Source organism: Terrapene carolina, unplaced genomic scaffold (assembly GCF_002925995.2).
Source record: "Terrapene carolina triunguis isolate 2854851 unplaced genomic scaffold, T_m_triunguis-2.0 Scaffold67, whole genome shotgun sequence".
Lineage (NCBI taxonomy): Eukaryota > Metazoa > Chordata > Testudines > Emydidae > Terrapene > Terrapene triunguis.
In genome coordinates this window covers 18,939,242-18,957,776 of record NW_020664418.1, presented here as the reverse complement: position 1 = coordinate 18,957,776, position 18,535 = coordinate 18,939,242, and the positions used below count along the sequence as shown (strand labels likewise).

General features: G+C 42.8%; 1 protein-coding gene across 1 annotated transcript in view; it reads left to right on the top strand.

The window, feature by feature from the left end:
• Positions 1-18,535, top strand: part of TLN2 (talin 2) — a 183,990-nt gene that overhangs the window by 151,883 nt on the left and 13,572 nt on the right. The window contains exons 50-51 of the mRNA XM_024199754.3: positions 5,534-5,639; positions 11,616-11,740. Of these exons, the coding sequence (XP_024055522.2) occupies positions 5,534-5,639; positions 11,616-11,740 (231 nt within the window). The remainder of the gene's footprint in view (positions 1-5,533; positions 5,640-11,615; positions 11,741-18,535) is intronic.

Sequence of the window (18,535 nt, the reverse complement as noted above, 5' to 3'; positions counted from 1 at the left end):
GAGCGGCCGTTTCGCGTGCCGCTGCTCCCCCTCCCTCCCAGGCTTGAGAGCCTGGGGGGAGGAGGCAGGGCTGGGGATTTGGGGAAGGGGCGGGGGGGGCGGCCAAAATTGTTTTTGCCTTGGGCGGCAAAAATTCTAGAGCCGGCCCTGCCAGCCACATTCCATGTCCGGGCAGTCTTGTTTAACGTGCCCCGGCTTCCCACACCGCCAGCACGTTAGGCGGGCGGGCCTCTCGGGTGCTCCTCGAGGCACCCCTTTTTTCTCCTGGCCTCTCCCGGGGAAGGAGTCCATGGGCTTCCGCCCCAGTTCCCTGTCTTTCCATTGCCGGTCCTCCCCCCGGGGTCCCTCAGCCTCTATATACTCCTCGGTTACCCAGATCGCCTCTTCGACGGTGCCTGGCTGGTGTCTCCTCACCCAGGTGCGCACCGTCTCCGGGAAGCTTTGCAAGAACTACTCCAGTATCAGGGAGTCCATTATCTCCTCCATTGTACACGTGTCAGGCCTCAGCCAGCGTGTGTCCCAGTCCCTTAACCTCTGGGTGAATGCCCGTGGTTGCACAGCAGACATCCACCGGGCCGACCGGAGCTTCTGCCTGTACCTTTCCGCTGATAAGCCTACTCGGTCCAAAATGGCTGCTCTCACGGCCTCATAGTTCTGGGCAGCCTCTTCCCCCAAAGCCATGTAGGCCGCTTGCGCCTCGCCAGTCAAATAAGGGGCTAGTCGGAGGGCCCAGGTTGTCCTGTCCCATCCGGCCCCCGCGACTACCCTCTCGAAAGTTCCCAGGACGGCGTCCGGGTCATCCGCTGGGCTCATTTTACAGAGTCCCCAGCCCGGTGGCCGGGCGCCCTCCCCTGCCCCAGGACTCACCAGCCGTTGCAGGAGCTGCCTGTGGACATTGCTTTGCTCTCGGATGAAGTCCTGCAGGCTTTTCTGTTGCTCAGCCTGCCAGGCCAAAGCAGCCTGTCTTTCTGCTTGGTGTGCCTGCTGGAAAGTCTGCAGGGCTTGCTGGGTCTGTTTCTGTTGCTCTACAAGCCATTTCAGGGTCTCCTCCATTGCCGGGCCACCAACCGTGCTCATTGGCTTCAGTGGATCCCGGACAAGCCTCCAGGTGTAGACGAGCACTTCGTTGCTCACGGTACAAATTTGCTGGAGACCACTCTTTCACACACCAGTGCCCTTTTATTTCCTTGTATTTTCCCACCATCACGTATATACAGCTATATACAGTTCAATATCAGTCAGGTAGCCCCTTAGGGAACAGCTTGCTCTTACAGCCAGAGGCGTAGCGAGCGCCCTCCATACCCTCTGACCGGAGGGGGCCCCGCAAGGAAGGGGGCCCCTAAAAGTGGCAAAATAAATACCGCATTCCAGTTTCTGCATTGTAAGGGGCCCCGCCCGGACATATGTTCGGAGGGGGCCACCGTTCGGAGGGGGCCACATTCTTTGTTGCTACGGCCCTGCTTACAGCTAGCTGGGAGTAACAGGCCCTCACTTTCTTATTTCCCCCCCTCCTACTTCCTTCCTGCTAGCTTTATAGGCCTTCCTCTCAGCAGGCTCACAGGTGATTGCTCTCAGGCTCCTTTAATGAGCCACACCCTGCCAGCTCCAGTCAGTTCCCCTTTATGGGAGCTATGCTAGCAGGTTCTGAGCTAACAGGGGCTGGTTCAGTGCCTCTTAGGCCAGCACCCTGTTACAGTACCCAAAAATGCCAGCTGACTCGAGCCATATATAGACTAGGTTTATGTTACAAGCCCATGCACACAAAGCCAAAATTAGTGAGCATAAAGTTTGTGTAGAAGTGAAGATGGATAAGATGATGTCACCATTTTAACTGCTTCCAGGCGCAGGTCCACACTGGGGCGGGGGATCGATATAGGAAACGCAACTTCAGCTACGAGAATAGCGTAGCTGAAGTCGACGTTTCCTATATCGAACTAAATTTACTTACTTCGGGTCCACGCGGTGCAGGCAGGCTCCCCCGTCGACAGCGCTTCCTCCTCTCGGCGAGCAGGAGTTCCGCAGTCGATGGGGGAGCGCTTCTGGGATCAATCTATCGCGTCCAGATGAGACGCGATAAATCGATCCCAGAAGATCGATCTCTACCCGCCGAATTGGCGGGTAGTGTGGACCAGCCCCAGGAAGCTGGATAGAAATGGATACTCAAATTCACAGTGTATTCTTTGTTAAAAAGTTGGTTGCACCCTAGAACGTAAATAGAATTGCGTTGAATGTTGCTTAGTAGCAAGTACAGAAGGATCACTGCATCAGTCATTTTCCAGTGAGGATACCCAGCTTAGCTCTACCCAGTACATTAACCTCTACCTTGGGGCAGTTCCCCCAAAATTCTAACTGGTTGGAGCTGTAGCACAGAACAGGATCAGACAGCCTGCACAGGTTTTTTTAATTGAACAATTTTCTTGACATAGAATAATAGCAAGTTTGGACACAGTTATTCAGAAAGTGATAGCAAGGCAACTTTCAAGTCAGCTAGAGTCCACACACTTCTTAATGTCTCTGTCTGGTTTAGTATGCTGAGCTGGTGCATTAGTTTATGATCTCACAGCAACAAGATTGGTTGGCATCAGACCTTTCAGCTGATTCGTCTTATTGACAGCAGTTCATATGAGTGCTAACAATGTCTTGTTGAGCCTGACTGCTATGGACAAGATTGCTCGAGTGGGTCTGTTGACATTCAGAGAGACCGGAGAGCGTGAAGTTTGGCAGTCAGAGCCCTTCAAAATACCTAAAAGTTTAAGGTTTAGTAAGCGCAATAACCAGGAATCCACATGCCAAAAAGTCACTCTGTGCTGGGACTAAGAAGTGTAAAGTGCATGTTACTGACTTGAGTGCTCACATACAAGCAATACGGCTTTGACATTCTTGTGGATTATCAAATTATCTAGGGCAGTGTTTCCCAAACTTGGGACGCCGCTTGTGTAGGGAAAGCCCCTGGCAGGCCGGGCCGGTTTGTTTACCTGCCGTGTCCGCAGGTCCGGCCGATCGCGGCTCCCACTGGCCGCGGTTCGCTGCTCCAGGCCAATGGGAGCTGCTGGAAGTGGCGCAGTCCGAGGGACATACCTTCAGATGGCCCTTGCAGGTCAGGGTTGAGGCGCACTGGCAGATCAGTGTGTGAGAAGCTTTTGCTCTATGTCCATTCTGTATCTGTGCTTTGGGTAAATACAGGACTTCAGTCTCCAGCACCTGTCATGAATTCTAAATACACTTACAGAAAGGTAACTGGAAAACCTCCAAGTTCGTGCACTTACACCCACTCATTTAATTGCCACTTTGTTGCCATTGTCAAGGGTAGTACTGATGTTACAAATTGTTTCTACATCAGAAAACATGGTGCTTTGCTACAGTCATGATCACACTGTGTATTTTTGGAAATTTCAGCTGTGTGGGAAGGTTAGCTCTGAAAGGCACAATAGTACTGTCTGCTGGGTTGAAGGAGTCTCAGACAGTGCCCTGGTTATAGCCCTCATTGTTGCAAAAGGTATTCATTTTGTTAATATGGCAGCAGATTGCTTGGCTATTGAGGATTCAGGTACTTATATTTACTATGGAAACAGGGCTCTTCAACCTTAGGCTCTGTGAAACTCAGGGATTCATGTACAGTTAAAAACCTACCACCTGGGTTTCTCTAGCATCTTCTGGCACGATAATGAATGAGGAAATGCGCTATCAATTTCTACATTTGCTTGTTGGTCCTTTTACTGCAGAGCTCACCAGCACTGGAGGAACGGTGAGCTTGGAAGGAAAGCAGAATTCTTCTAGAATTATTGAAAACTATATTTGAAATTTCTGCTATCTTTTGGCATTGACAGGGAAGAATTGTTCTGTCAAACTTCACTAGTGCTTGTCAATGACACTAAGTTTTAAAACGACTCCATCAACATGGAGATGCCCAAAATTAAAGCCACATAATTCTTACTGTCTGGGGACCACTCCTCATCTCCCTCAAATATTAACTTGATTGCAACACCTAAAAGTGTACTAAGCACTTTACAGATGGTAAAGAAAACATGGTCTTTGACCCCCAAAGAACTTACAATCTGTTGACAGATATTTTTTTTGTTCAATATACTATCTAGGACAGTGGTTTTCAACCTGTGGTTCTTGGACCCCTAGGGGTCCACATGCTATATCTAAGGGGTCTATGAAAGGTTGTTGTTACCATAGAATAGTGTGTTTCAACCAGTGGTCCATGAACCCTGGGGGTCCTCAGGCTATGTCTAAGATTTCCAAAGGGGTCCGCACCTCCATTCAAAACTTTTTAGAGGTCCGTAAATTAAAAAAGGTTGAAAACCACTGACCTAGGAGGGGTCAGATCTGACCATTCAATTATAATTCTGTTTGCTAATAAGGAATTAAAATGTATACTGTGAATCTTGCATTATTTCAGGTACAGCAGTATTCTTTATATGAACATACAAGCCTGGTGTGATTTGAAAAGCGCACACATATTCCATATTTGCACTATATCAGTGACATAATTTGAGCTATGAGGAGACCTCTAGTTTCCACTCTTAACCTTTTTAAATGTGAAAGAAAAAGAAAGATCACCGTTAGCGGACAGATAGATATTCAGAGCCCATATGCTATATCTGTGGCACTGAACCTTTATTTCCACAAGCAAATCTTTTGTTCATTCTTCCATCCTGTTAAGTCAAGTTGAATTCCAGAGAGCAGTACTAAGCAAAAGTGACTATCGAATTCTTCCTCTCAATCCCATCTAAAAAGTTCATGTATCCTTTACTGCAAAATCATTCCCCTATTTCTCATGTTGCTAGTGCTGGAATAAATGAAATAATGAATTCTTTCCTCAGTAAGATACTCTTTTTCGCCCACTTGTAACTTCTGCCAGCCATTAAAGCAAAGATTAGTGTTGGATTCCTAAACCTTGCTTTCTGATACAACGGCCGCTTTTCGGTTGTTTCATTTCTGTTCCCTTTTGTATCTGCCTGCTCTGCTACAGAGCTACTTTGAGGGTATCTAATTAAGAGATTATGAAGAATATTAGAAGGAGCAAAAGAGAGCAGAGGTGGGGAATGAATCTCAATTTATAACAAGGATAGTTGGAAGAAACAGTGGCAATGGTGGTAGTGTAAAACATGTAGTTTTGTACCCTGTTTACCCGTGTAGTTTACATTTGTCCCCAAAATGAAAATGCAACATGAAGCACTTGGCTTGCATTTTAATTTGGTTAAATGTTCTTCATTAATAGATTGACACATGAGATCATCTGTCAAATATTGAGTACTTCCAGAAACAGCCCTGTGGAATACTTTCACAATGATAGACAGCTTTGCTTTCCTAGCATGGGCTAGATGCCTTATACAATCTCACAACCAGTCTGCTTGGGGTCTTTATTTTAGTTTTGCTTCTGAGTTGTGGGCATTTTTGCATTTTTCTGTATACTCGTTTTTTTCTTTTTTCCCCCTAGAGTAGCATTAGGACTTCATCTAATTCATTGGGAACTTGCAGTGAAAAATTAGCCTCTAATTGCTAATTAATTTTTATCTTTTTATAGATTCTTCAGAAGCCAACTCCAGAACTGAAGCATCCGTTGGCTGCCTTCTCAAAGCGGGTTGCTGGTGCTGTGACAGAGCTTATTCAGACAGCAGAAGCGATGAAAGGTGGGTCTGACAACCCACTTAGTTAATACACAGAGTGGTTCCAGAAATGACAAGAGACATTAAATATTTACCTAGATGTTAATTTTCATAGTTAGTTTTTGATATTTAAAAACTTTGTAATTCCCTGGCCCACCTCCACTTGCCCTGGTACAACTTAATTGCACAAAAATGTTATAATTGGCTGCTCTCCCCCAGCAATGGATTTGATATGGGTCACCAGCCCCATTCTCCACAGCAAGAGAACCTGCACAATAGTTTTTAAGTATAGCTTGCACTAGGGCTGTCGATTAATTGCAGGTAACTCACGCGATTAACTCAAAAAAAAAAGAATCGATTAAAAAAATTAATCGCACAGTTAAACAATAGAATACCAATTGAAATTTATGAAATATTTTGGATATTTTTCTACATTTCAAATATATTGATTTCTATTACAACACAGAATACAAAGTGTACGGTGCTCACTTTATATTATTATTTTTATTACTAATATTTGCAGTGTAAAAATGATAAACAAAAGAAATAGTATTTTTCAATTCACCTCATACAAGTACTGTAGTGCAATCTCTTTATCATGAAAGTGTAACTTACAAATGTAGATTATTATTTTTTTTCGGTTACATAACTGCATTCAAAAAGAAATCAGTGTAAAATTTTAGAGCCTACAAGTCCACTCAGTCCTACTTCTTGTTCAGCCAATCACAAAGACAAACAAGTCTGTTTACATTTACAGGAGATACTGCTGCCTGCTTCTTATTTACAATGTTACCTGAAAGTGAAAACAGGCACTTTTGAAGTCAGCGTTTCAAGGTATTTACATGCCAGATATGCTAAACATTCGTATGCCCCTTCATTCTTTGGCCACCATTCCATGCTGATGATGCTCGTTAAAAAAATTATGAATTAATTAACTTTGTGACTGAACTCCCTGGGGGAGAATTGTATGTCTCCTGTTCTGTTTTAATCTCATTTCTTGTTATAGCAGTCTCGAATGATGACCCAGCACATGTTCATTTTAATAACACTTTCACAGCAGATTTGACAAAACACAAAGAAGGTACCAATGTGAGATTTCTAAAAATAGCTACAGCACTCGACCCAAAGTTTAAGAATCTGAAGTGCTGTCTAAAATCTGAGAGGGACGAGGTGTGGAGCATGCCTTCAGAAGTCTTTAAAAGAGGAGCACTCCGATGCAGAAACTACACAACCTGAACCACCAAAAAAGAAAATCGACCTTCTGCTGGTGGCATCTGACTCAGATGATGAAAATGCACATGCAATGGTATGCTCTGCTTGGATCATTATTGAGCAGAACCTGTCATCAGCATGGACACATGTCCTCTGAAATGGTGGTTGAAGCATGAAGGGACACACGAATCTTTAGTGCATCTGACACATAAATATCTTGCAATGCCAGCTACAACAGTGCCATGCAAATGCCTGTTCTCACTTTCAGGTGATTATTATAAACAAGAAGCGGGCAACATTATCTCCTGCAAATGTTAACAATCTTGTTTGTCTGAGCAATTGGCTGAACAAGAAGTAGGACTGAGTGGACTTGTAGGCTCTAAAGTTTTACATTGTTTTATTTTTGAATGCAGGTATTTTTATACATAATTCTACATTTGTAAGTTCAACTTTCATGATAAAGAGATTGCACTACAGTACTTGTATTAAGTGAATTGAAAAATACTATTTCTTTTGTTTTTTACAGTGCAAGTATTTGTAATAAAAATAAATATAAAGTGAGCACTGTACACTTTGTATTCTGTGTTGTAATTGAAATCAATATATTTGAAAATGTAGAAAACATCCACAAATATTTAAATAAATGGTATTCTATTATTGTTTAACAGCGTGATTAATCACGATTAATTTTTTTAATCACACGATTAATCATGATTAATTTTTTTAATCACTTGACAGCCCTAGTTTGCACCCTGCCCCCACTCAGGGAATGGTTAACAATCTCCACCAAGCACTGAATCGATTATCTCCTGTGATGGGGCAAGGCCAGATGGCTACAGTAAAGTAGTGAGGAACAGGTATGTTAGCCCCAGGCTAAACAAATCCCTGGTACCATGGTAACCAAATGGCAGTTGCTCCAGATTAATCAAGACACCTGGGGCCAATTAAGATCCTTCTAGAAGGCAGTGGAGATAGCTAGATTGATTGGGACACCTGAAGCCAATCAAGGACTGGCTGGAACTAGTTAAAAGCCTCCCAGTTAGTCAGTGCGGTGTGGGTGTCAGGAGCTATAGGAGGGAGCTGTGCTGTTGGAGGAACGAAGTAGTACGAATCCATATCAGATGCAAGGAAGGAGACCCTGAGGTAATTGTGAAGAAGATATTGAGCGGGGGCTGCTGTGGGGAAATAGCCCAGGGAATTGTACATGTCCTATTTCCAAAAAGTCAGCTTCCATAGCTGCTAATTTTAGGGTCCCTGGGCTGGAGCCCGGAGTAGAGGGCGGGCCCGGGCTCCCCCCTCCCCTCCCTGATTAATCACTGATACTGGGAGACAACAGAGACTGTGCGAGGGAGGGTTGTTTCTCCTCACCTCCCTTGCTGGCTTATGATGAAAATGGCTCAGTAGACTGTGACCCTTCCTTGCCTCTAGAGAGAGAAGGGCTATGTGGAGGGTCACAGTGAGCCTCTGAGGTTAGCAAAATCCGTCAGGAAACGCAGGACCCACGGAGTCAAGGACAGAACTTTGTCACACTCCGCACTGACCTTGAGCAGTTAGGAAGAATTTGGATCCAGCTTGCAGGAAAAAGCCCAGAGCTGCCATCAGCCACTCTGCTACCAAAGTGAGCTACAGTGGCTGGAACTACAAGATTCAATATTGGTTGCCTCAGGACGCTATAGTTTTTCCAGAGAAGGTGATACATTCACCATGAGACACTCTTCCTGTAACCAAGCCCAGGCTGCTAGGATTAACAAAGGTGTAGAATGCCCAGAACAGTTCCACTGTGCGTGACCCCACCAATACAGCTCTACTGGTGAAATCTTTGTCTCTCTGTGACGGGTAGTCTGCCCCTTAAGGGTAGTAGTGCATAATGGTCAGCCAATCCCATCATGTGGTGTGCTCCTTTAAGATTTTAAAAAGTCCAGTGTATATATAGATATAGATGTGTGCACACAAAGCCTAGTAGATATTGGTAGAAAGGATCCACTCCCAACCAACCAGTTGGGGATGAGCTGAAAGACAAGGACCAGCATAAATACTGCCTCCTCCCTCATAGTTGAGCACACACTAGCAGGAGATGGCTGACCCTCTGAGCCTGAGAACTAACTGGGGGGGAAAGGGCCAGTGGAGGGAGAAGCTGGTTAAGGTCCTACAGCTGGCTAAAGTACACCTTGCTCCAGGAGAGCTGGGGACTCCTGGCTGAAGGAGGGAGGTAACAGCTGCCTGAATTACCCAACCCCAGGGGAAGGTCTGGGCTCCTGCCTCATAACGAGACAGCGACTGATGTATACGCTGCTGCAGAAGGAGAGCTGGGGACTCCTGGCTGAAGGAGGGAGGTAATAACCGTCTGACTTGCCCAGCTCCAGGAAAGCAGTTCTGGCACCGGCGTTCCACAAGAGGAACGGGGAACTGAAGAGGAGCCCAGGGAGGGGCGAAAGACCTCTTGTTTACCTTAACTTGGGACTGTTGTGTAAGGTGGTGTTTATTTTGAGACTTTGAGTACCCCAGAAGGGGATTGAATTTTCAAGTGACCTGGCCATGAGGCTAGGCCACAGAACATCCAGATGGAGGTGATTAACAGGGGGAGGCAAACAAGGAGGTGGCCCAACAGCCCACACAGACAACACAGGCTGGTGGAGTGATTCTATGGATGTGGGTTCAACTTGGGGCCAGGCTCCATGACACTCCCATACAGCTACAGCATATGGTCTCCAAAAATCTGTCACAATTTTGTTCTGTCTGATACTTCTTCCATGGCACTCTAGCCTCCTCTTTCATATACTTTGTCACAGTCATCTGTGAACCATTGAGAATGAAGCCATCAGACAGGTGCATTCAGGAGCCCTAATAGCATAGGACAAAATGTAATTGAAGTCCCACAAAATTATCAATAGAATGGCAACTGGATGAACAGCGCTTTTCCTTCTGCCTGCCTGGAGGCTCAGTGGTTCTACTAGTCCCCAAAGGCAGACTACCAAAATAGGTCCATTGCCCTTCTGGGATCGTTGTGTCCCAACTTCAAATCAAGTCAGCTCATTACAAAGTTACATCCAATCTCCAGTGCTGATGCAAACACCTCAGTCCAGATTCCAGAGTGCATCCAACCTAAAGTGTGGAACTTCAGCATCCCAGGCTGTCACTGCAGTGGTGAATTAAAGAAATAAAAGAAAATTAAAGGTTGGGTGATTCTTTGAGCATTCTCCCAGATAGGAAGAAATTGCAGCGATTAAAAATGAAACTGTGTAGCAGGGTTGGGTTTTTTAAGGGCATAAGCATGTTTATATTCATGACTCAATTACTTAGAAAAAGTTTCTTGTTTTGTATGCTAAAATCATGGGTGAGCAATGCCATTTTAGATGTTTATTGCTCTTTGATTTTATAACTGATTTTTGTCTAAATTTTCATCCCCTGGTTTGGGCAGACTCCTAAAACCGCAACTGTAAAACAAAGAGTACAATGAACAAGAGGAATTATATTATCAAGAAGGAGTTGTAAATCTACCGAGATGCTTATTGAGGTAGTGAAAGAAATATTACTCTGCCATTAATAAAGTGAATTGAGTACAGGGTGTTCTGGAAGTGTTTGTTGAATGAGCACATTTACATGACCAGCAAATAGGTACATAAATACTTTAATATTATAGACAATGTAACATGAAAATCATTTCAGTGCTACTTATTCTTACTTTGGAAAAAGGATATCTAGTACAACTATATTTGTTTGCTTATCCTGTCATAAGCAGGGCCAGCTCCAGGCACCAGCTTACCAAGCAGGTGCTTGGGGCGGCCACTTCGGAGAGGGGCGGCACGTCCAGCTGTTCGGCAGCAATTCGGCGGACGGTCCCTCACTCCTGCTCGCTCAGAACGAAGGACCTCCTGCTGGATTGCTGTCGCAGATCGTGATCGCGGCTTTTTTTGTTTGTTTGTTTGTGTTTTTTTTTGTTTGGCTGCTTGGGGCAGCCAAAACCCTGGAGCCGGCCCTGGTCATAAGTTTGGCATATAATTGTCCGGATTTTAGTTGTAATGTAATATCAGTCTCACCAGAGGGTTAAAAATAATTCTCTTCTATTTAAGTTTTCTACACCATTCCCGGTAAGTTGCAGAACTTTGGAGTGAACTGCCTCTGAACATTTGTTTTATGAGGTCTGCAAAAGTATAAGATCTTTCCTTTCCAAAAAATGTTCAGCCTTGTATGTGTAGGAGAAACTCGCTTATTGGCCTTATTGGCACTGGGATTAAAATGGCACTGATCACTCTCGTGTTTTCCATGGATGGGTGCTAGCCCTGTCTCCCTAGCCGCTGTAGAAGGGGACTTACTGAGAACTGTTAGTCAGAGCATGATCTCCTGAATAGTCTAATACATCCTTTGTGCTCTTTTGTCACAGTTCTCAGACAATGCATCTGTCAGCCTTGGTCAAGGAAAGCACACTAGAATCTTTCTAAGTAACAACCATGATTAAACATGGTTGGCTGATACAATAGTTCAGTACCCAGTGTAGACATGGCTTTTGAAGGAGCAATTCAGAGTTGCTTTTCTTACACAAGTTCTTAATCAAGCCACTTTCATAATAGAACATTAGGGCTAAGTGCTGTTTCCATTCTGACTTTTGTTTTGCAGTCAGTGGCTTAAATTATAGTATTTTATGCCATTAATGGTACTAAAATGAGGTCTCCATATTATACACATACTCTGTATTTAGCACATAGTTTTGAGGTGTAACAGGGAATCAGCTTGGTCAAAAGGCACTAAAAATGCTACTGAAGTTATTGTCTTCCCCTCTGTTAATTTCAGGCACGGAGTGGGTGGATCCAGAGGACCCGACAGTCATTGCTGAGACAGAGCTGTTGGGGGCTGCAGCTTCAATTGAGGCTGCAGCAAAGAAGTTAGAGCAGTTGAAACCACGAGCCAAGCCGAAGGTGAGTATCCATCTTCCATGTTCTTTTTAAAGTTAATGCCGCAGAAATGCAAATAACTGGTATCATGGGGAGTTGCTTGCATCAAGGTGATGGCTGGAACAATCAATCCTTACATTGTCCTCAGCTGGTGCCAGTAGAAGCTACACTTTTCAGACAAGCTAGGCGTGACTTACCACAAAGGCAAAAGATATTTGGTGGCTCTTTCAAGTTGTGGGCGTGCAAGTAATAGATTTGGATATGGAGGGGAAGGAAACGTAATTCTTAGCAAAAGTGTTTTCAAGTTACAGGATAGTTATTGTTAGTTCATTCACTTTTCTCTGTCCAAAAAATCTTTTCTGATGTGAAAGATCATTCTTGTTCCTCAATTTCAGAGGCTTTTGAGGCCACTCACTCACTCTTCGGTGTGTGTGCAGTGTGCTATGGGAGGTTGTGGCCAAAAGATCTTATAAGATCAACACACAGTATTTAACTTGTAGCAAACCGGTGTTTCCTTTTAAACTCTTTGTTTAAAATATAAACTGATTCTTCTGTGCTTATTTTCTCTTAATTCTATAAAGGGAAATGTATAAATGAAGGTCCCATATGAATGCTTATGTAGTCTCATATTTTTGTGTGTTTCAGATATGTCCATGAGAATATTTTTAAGTAAAATGGAATTAACTGCTTGCATGTGTGTCAGAGGAATTAGATGGCAATTATTATAACCTGAAGTAGTTAGTGTACTTGCACAGTTCAGGGAGTGGGGGTATGACACAGAATCACTTCACTCCACAGTGTAGAACCCCTGACAAGTTTTGGAATAAACTCCATGAGACCCAGGACTGGGCCTCTTTTAATAAAAATAAGGCATGCCATTAACTTCAGAAAGCAATGCTGTGGTCATGTCCTTTTCTCAGTGGCTTCAGAGTTACTGGACTTCGTTCTAAGCAGATGAGGAATCTTCCCAAGAAAGCAGGTTCTAAAGGTCATTCAGTGTCAGACCGTTGTTAGGAGATTGTGGTATTTTCTGTCATTCAGGAGCATAAGCTTAAGACCATTTTTAATAGCCTCACAAGGTGGGCTGTGGTGATGTCCACTGCTTGGGGATTTTTTCTTTCAGTGGGGAGAATGAAGTCCACGAAAGAGCAATGCTTTTCTTTGTTCTGTGGGTTTTGTAATTGGTACATTCATTTTTTGTGAAGAAAGAAAGTTGCTTGTAATGAGATTATATAGAGCGGAGGATTGAGGCTGGAAAACTCCTTTAACACCTTTTCTACAAAACCACTACACAATAGCATATCTGAGTTGCCTAGTAACCTTGAAACCATTCTCCTGCTAACATCTAAACCACTCCAGTGGCCATTGTCATTTAAAAATGAATACAAATCCTACACCTGCTCCTCATTTAACATGTTAATTTGAGTATTCAGTCTGCCTGTGCTTTATTGGGCTCTTTTTGTCATTGTGTTGAAAACACATTCATATCTCTGGATCTGTATTTCATTTTGGAATAAAACTTTCCTTCTATCACTCGTAATTCAGTTTATCTTTCACAAACATTTACTGTAATGCAAGTGAAAGGTGCTGGAATGACCCCGCTGGATATTTCAAACTCTGTTTATCCACAGAGCAGAGAACAGCATCAAAGTGCGCTTCCTATCACCATCCCATCAATGTGTTACAACACAGATCAGGAGATACTGTACTGCCTGTAGGGGAAGAATGTTTTAGATGTTTCAATCTTAAACTGCTGTATCAACAAGGCATCCCTGTCACTCAAATCTAAACTAGTAATTAGACATCTGTTCTCTTATACACAGTCCACCAAATACAGAAACATAAAAACTGCTATATTGGATCAGACCAGTGGTCCATCTAGCCCAGTATCCTGCCTCTGGCGGTGGCCATTAGCTTCAGAAAAAAGTTGCTGGAGAGCCTGCAATAGACCCCAGCCTGCAGGGAAAGTTTCTTCCCGACCCCTCTTAATTAGAGGTGGATTTACACCCTGAAGTCTGAGGGTCTGGATCCCTTCCAAAATTCTTGAGGTTTTGTAGGGGTTTTTTGCTTGTTTGTTTTAATCCTTACTATTTTAGCTGTGTCTATGTTCCTGTTTATTAATATAATAGAAATGAAACAATAAAGCTAACACTTGTTCTGATTTTGTAATTGAGCTGCACTAGTTTTGTTCTCTCTCTATATAACCTTTATTTTTTATTCCATTTCCCTTTTCTTTTTGTTGTGCCCCCACCCCATTGCATCTCTGCACCACACACCTCCCATTGCTGTCTTAATAAGATTAAGAAGGATAGAGTGGGACCAGCAACTTTCCTCTTCAGGAGAATCATTCCTATCTCAGAGAACATTCTCTGTTAAGGAATAGGTCTGTGAACTCCTGTCCATGTTTTATTGCATAATGTACATTCTTTCTGAATTAAACACAACAGCCTGGCTGCAGAGCAGATACAGTCTCTTGCCTTTCAAAAGCTTAAATGCTCTGACTACTAGTACAATGTCCAGATGATGTTTTAGTACTTGTCTTGTTTCTGAACTTGTGTATCTAAAAGTATTTTGAGGAAGACCCTCCTTATCTGTTCCTCCTTCGGGTGTAATACAAACTGTCTTGGATTTTAATTGTGGTGTCCAAGGGAAAAAATGGTCTGCTGAGCTGTACAAACTTTTCTGTTCATTATATAAACAGGTTATAGTGGGTGATATGTCCTTTACAACACAGTTATGGATTTACATTGATTGTGGTGTCTGTTTTGGTGGGTTGAATATCTTTTGCTTATATTGCCTGTTCTAATATAACATGGTCCTTGATTTGTAAAGATACCACCTGGTACAAAATAACTACCCAAAAGAGCAAGTTTAAAAAAAAGAAAAGAAAAAGTAGTCTCTGTATTTCTTTTATGGAATTAAAAATGACATGTTTCATTAACTCTTACAATGGAAAAAATAGTTATAGGAAAACAATGTTGTGGCTTGGGTACATCACCAGAGACCATTGCTGTATGTGCATTATATTCCTGTTGGTGCACTCTTTATGCCTCCGTGCAGACTTATGCCTTCAAACACAAGGCAAGGGGTTGCGTCTTTAGCAGTCGATAACAGTTCCCTGCTGTTAGCCTTCAGCAGTGTGTCTTTTTTCCCCCCCAAGATGAATCAAACCTGGATGCCTTTTCTGCAGGGCTCTGTGTGATATGTTTGATATATTAGGTTGTTATTTAATCCAACTATATATCAAACATATTCCTATAGTGTCCTGCCCTGTCTCCGGGGGTTTATAAAGTAGTATAAGGCAATATGAAGGAATACTTTAAATCACAAGCAGATTTAGAAGACTTCCTGCAGACTCTGATTCTAATCTGATTTTTTTTAAAACATATACAGTGAAGTGCTCTTTTTAATAGGGTTGTTCTTGGGGAGATGTGTAAGTTGCATAGGTTCATTTATAATGGGCAGCAGCCATGCAAGTACTAAATCTCATAGGAGTGGTCTCTTGTGTTTACCTGGCTGTGTGCAGTAACTTACCCTTGTTGCTGTATCTTTATTAAATTGAAGCTGAGAGGCACTTCAGAAGAAACATAGTTTGTCTTTCATGACTGTTGGCAACAAGTTAATGGTGGTTCACTCATTCTTCTACTGATCCTGAATCTATTCATGCTGTCCATTACATTTGAAGGATGTGTAGGAAACTGGTTAAAAGTAAGGAAGTACAAAAATATCTGTATCTAACTCTGACACAAAAAGGGTAGCCAAATGACGTTGGACAATGACTCCTCCTGTAGCACTTCTTGTGCTGCTCAGTCTTGGATTGTATATGTAGTGACCAGTGTGGACCTCTCATTTTGAGGTATACCCTTCAAACCACACTGCTAGGGTGTAGATGAACACAAGTATGGACCTTTTGTTGTGCCCAGCAGGATGTGCAACAGTTGGTCAAGCTGGTTATGCTCCAAGACCAGCATGAGGGGTGGGTAAGCATGCCCACAAGCATGACTAAGCAGTAGTTGTCCTCTGCACTGAGTCCTCTGTCTCAAGCCCTCTGTGTGCCCACTTTTTACTTGTGTGTCAAGGACAAAAATAATGGGAAGGAATGGACAGAGTGGACCTGTTGAAGAAAATAGCAGAGTAAGCTCAGTTCCCCTCTGGTTACGTGGAGGTGCTGCATAGGACTGGTCAAAAGTTTCCATTGAGAGTGGTTTTCGACAAAACCCAATTTACCCTGGCAAGCATCTGCTTTCCACAGAAAGTGTTTGACTTCTAGCTGGAAAACCGGGAAGTATTCAGCTAACTGAAAAATTTGGGGTTTAGTTTTTTGAAAAAGTCAAGATTTTTGCTGAAAACTTGAGTAAAAACAAGAAAATTCATTTTCATAGAAATTTTCTGCAGAGGGATAAACCTGTTTTCCAGCCAGCTCTAGTGTTTAGCTGTTCATTCCCATGATAGGTCTTATGCCTGCCCCTATGTAGCAGTACCTTAGTAACTGAACCATAGCTTTCTCATTGATGTGAGATGTAATTCCCCTGCAATCCTTTTTCAACTAGTCATTTTTACATTGTGTTTATACGTACAGCACTGAGCACATCATGCTATGCTGAATGAATCCCATACTGGTACTTTTCTTCCCCATCTGACATTGGTTCTCTGGAAACTTGTAGAATATTTTGAGAAGGTGTTGCATGTTGTAGAGGTATTTCTAATTCAGTAGTTAAGGACTAATTGAAAAGCTTTCTAGCCCTGATATAGATATCCATATAGCAAAGCCATGGCAGTGAATGTTTTTATTAGGCTGTGTGAATAAATAAAATCCATCATCAAAATAGTTGCTGAATTGTTAGCTGATTCAGTAGCAAAATTAGAGTTAACTTCCGTACAGCACGGCCATTTAAAGAATAGTGCATATACTACTATTGGTATAAAGAAGTAAACTAGCTCTCAGCTCATGGACGCTTCCACTATTTTGGAAATAGGCTTAATAATTCCAGCTCAAGACAGTATTTTTCTTAAAAATCAGTGAATGAAAACTGTACTGTGACACATCAGAGAGGCAAAAGATAGATGGAGCTGTATACTAACCTTCCTCTGCTTGGTACTTGAATTTGGATTTCAGCTGTAATCAAGATGGAATTGCTGGTCTCTACTTTCTTTACAGTCGACTTTGGCCCTTGTCCCCAAACCACCAGATATTTGGGTGAAGTTGGTACTATATTCTCTATAGAGGCCCAGAACTGGAAATAGCAGCATTGCTGCACATTGCCAGAAATATGTGCTCCAACTTGTCCACTGTCTGCTCCCATGAAGCTTGTGGGGGAAGGGGGGGGTTGTGTGCTACTAGATTTTCACTTCAAGAGAGCCAAATTTACCTAAACGTGTTTTAAAAAAATGATACCGACTGAGCTAAATATAGTCCCTCTGGTCTACAAATTGTGCCCTTGTGTTAGTGGTCAAAGTAAGAGATTAACATTTGAGGCCTGTTGCATAAATCATAGGCCACTTTAGTTATTGTTTAGATACTATAGTTGTGGTGGTGTTGCATTACAAACATGGCCAAAAATCCATCTGCTAAGATGACTTGTTTCATTAACATGGTAATTCCTTATCATAAGCCTTTTGTACAGATGTACACATGTGCTGTTCCTAATTAGCAGAAGCACATATTCTGCATTCAGTAGGCAGCTCTTGTTCTTTTATCTCGTCCCTTAAGGTGCCATCCAACATTATCATTACATGGCAGAAATTGATGCTAAATAGTTTTCATTTAGGATGCCGTATTTCTTCACCAGTGCCTTGACTTCCATGGATGCTGCATTTTCATCTCCAGGGTTTTGTGACTTTCTATTTTATTCACATGGTAGAAGTTATATGAAATGTTGTAGAATCACCCTACGGCTTGTTCTTTAAGCTGTGTGACATGAATTAATACCCATGAAAGTAACAGGAGAATACAATTGGCTTTTGATTGGGTATAGAACAGGCAGGGGATGTGCATGCTTCTGTATACCAGCGTCCCAAGATATTTCTTATTGGATGTGCAGTGCTCCAGTTACTTCACCTCTGAGCCCCTCGTGGCGCCTAACTCCCCTGGAATATGTCTGGTGGTTTTGTAGTGTCCCACAGAGAACTAGAATGAGAGCACCTCACAAAAGTGACTTTTGTTTGTGATTTTCACCAACATATCAAGTTAGGTCTTTACAGATGAGCTAGGGCACAAAAATCACTGTACTTTGTAGCCCCTTGATTTAGAAAAGGGTAACATGCATAGAAACAAGGGGCTGATATTAAACGTACCTTTTCCTTCTGTAAAGGCAAATTGAGAGAAATGCAGGAATGGCCATATTTTCAAAAAGACTCTGCTCTCATTTAGGCCCCTCCATGAAGTGCTCAGTTTTTCAAATGGACGCAGGAGCTGGTGGCTGCTGTGCCCATTTGAAAATCTGCCCCCAATTTTGGATGCTGAACACTTCTGAAAATTTGAACAAACTCTCCACATCATGGCTTTCAGCTCTATGCAGCTTTAGAGTGGGATTTGGCACACAGTAATTAAAATGGTCAAAAAATGTTAAATGTTTAGGCACTGCAATTTAGGAGTATTTTGGGTTTTTTATATTCACAGTTCTTGTCCTACTTTCTCTGAAGGAAAGATCTCCAGATTATTCCTGAAAGTGCTGTATATTTGATATCCTCCACCTGAAGGCCACCAAGTATTAGGCTGTTCTGAATGGTGGAGTAAAATGTGATGATAAGTGTAGTGTTCAGTCTATGGTACCATTGATGTATGTGGTGCTTTTCAAACACTTAGGAAGACAGGGTCCC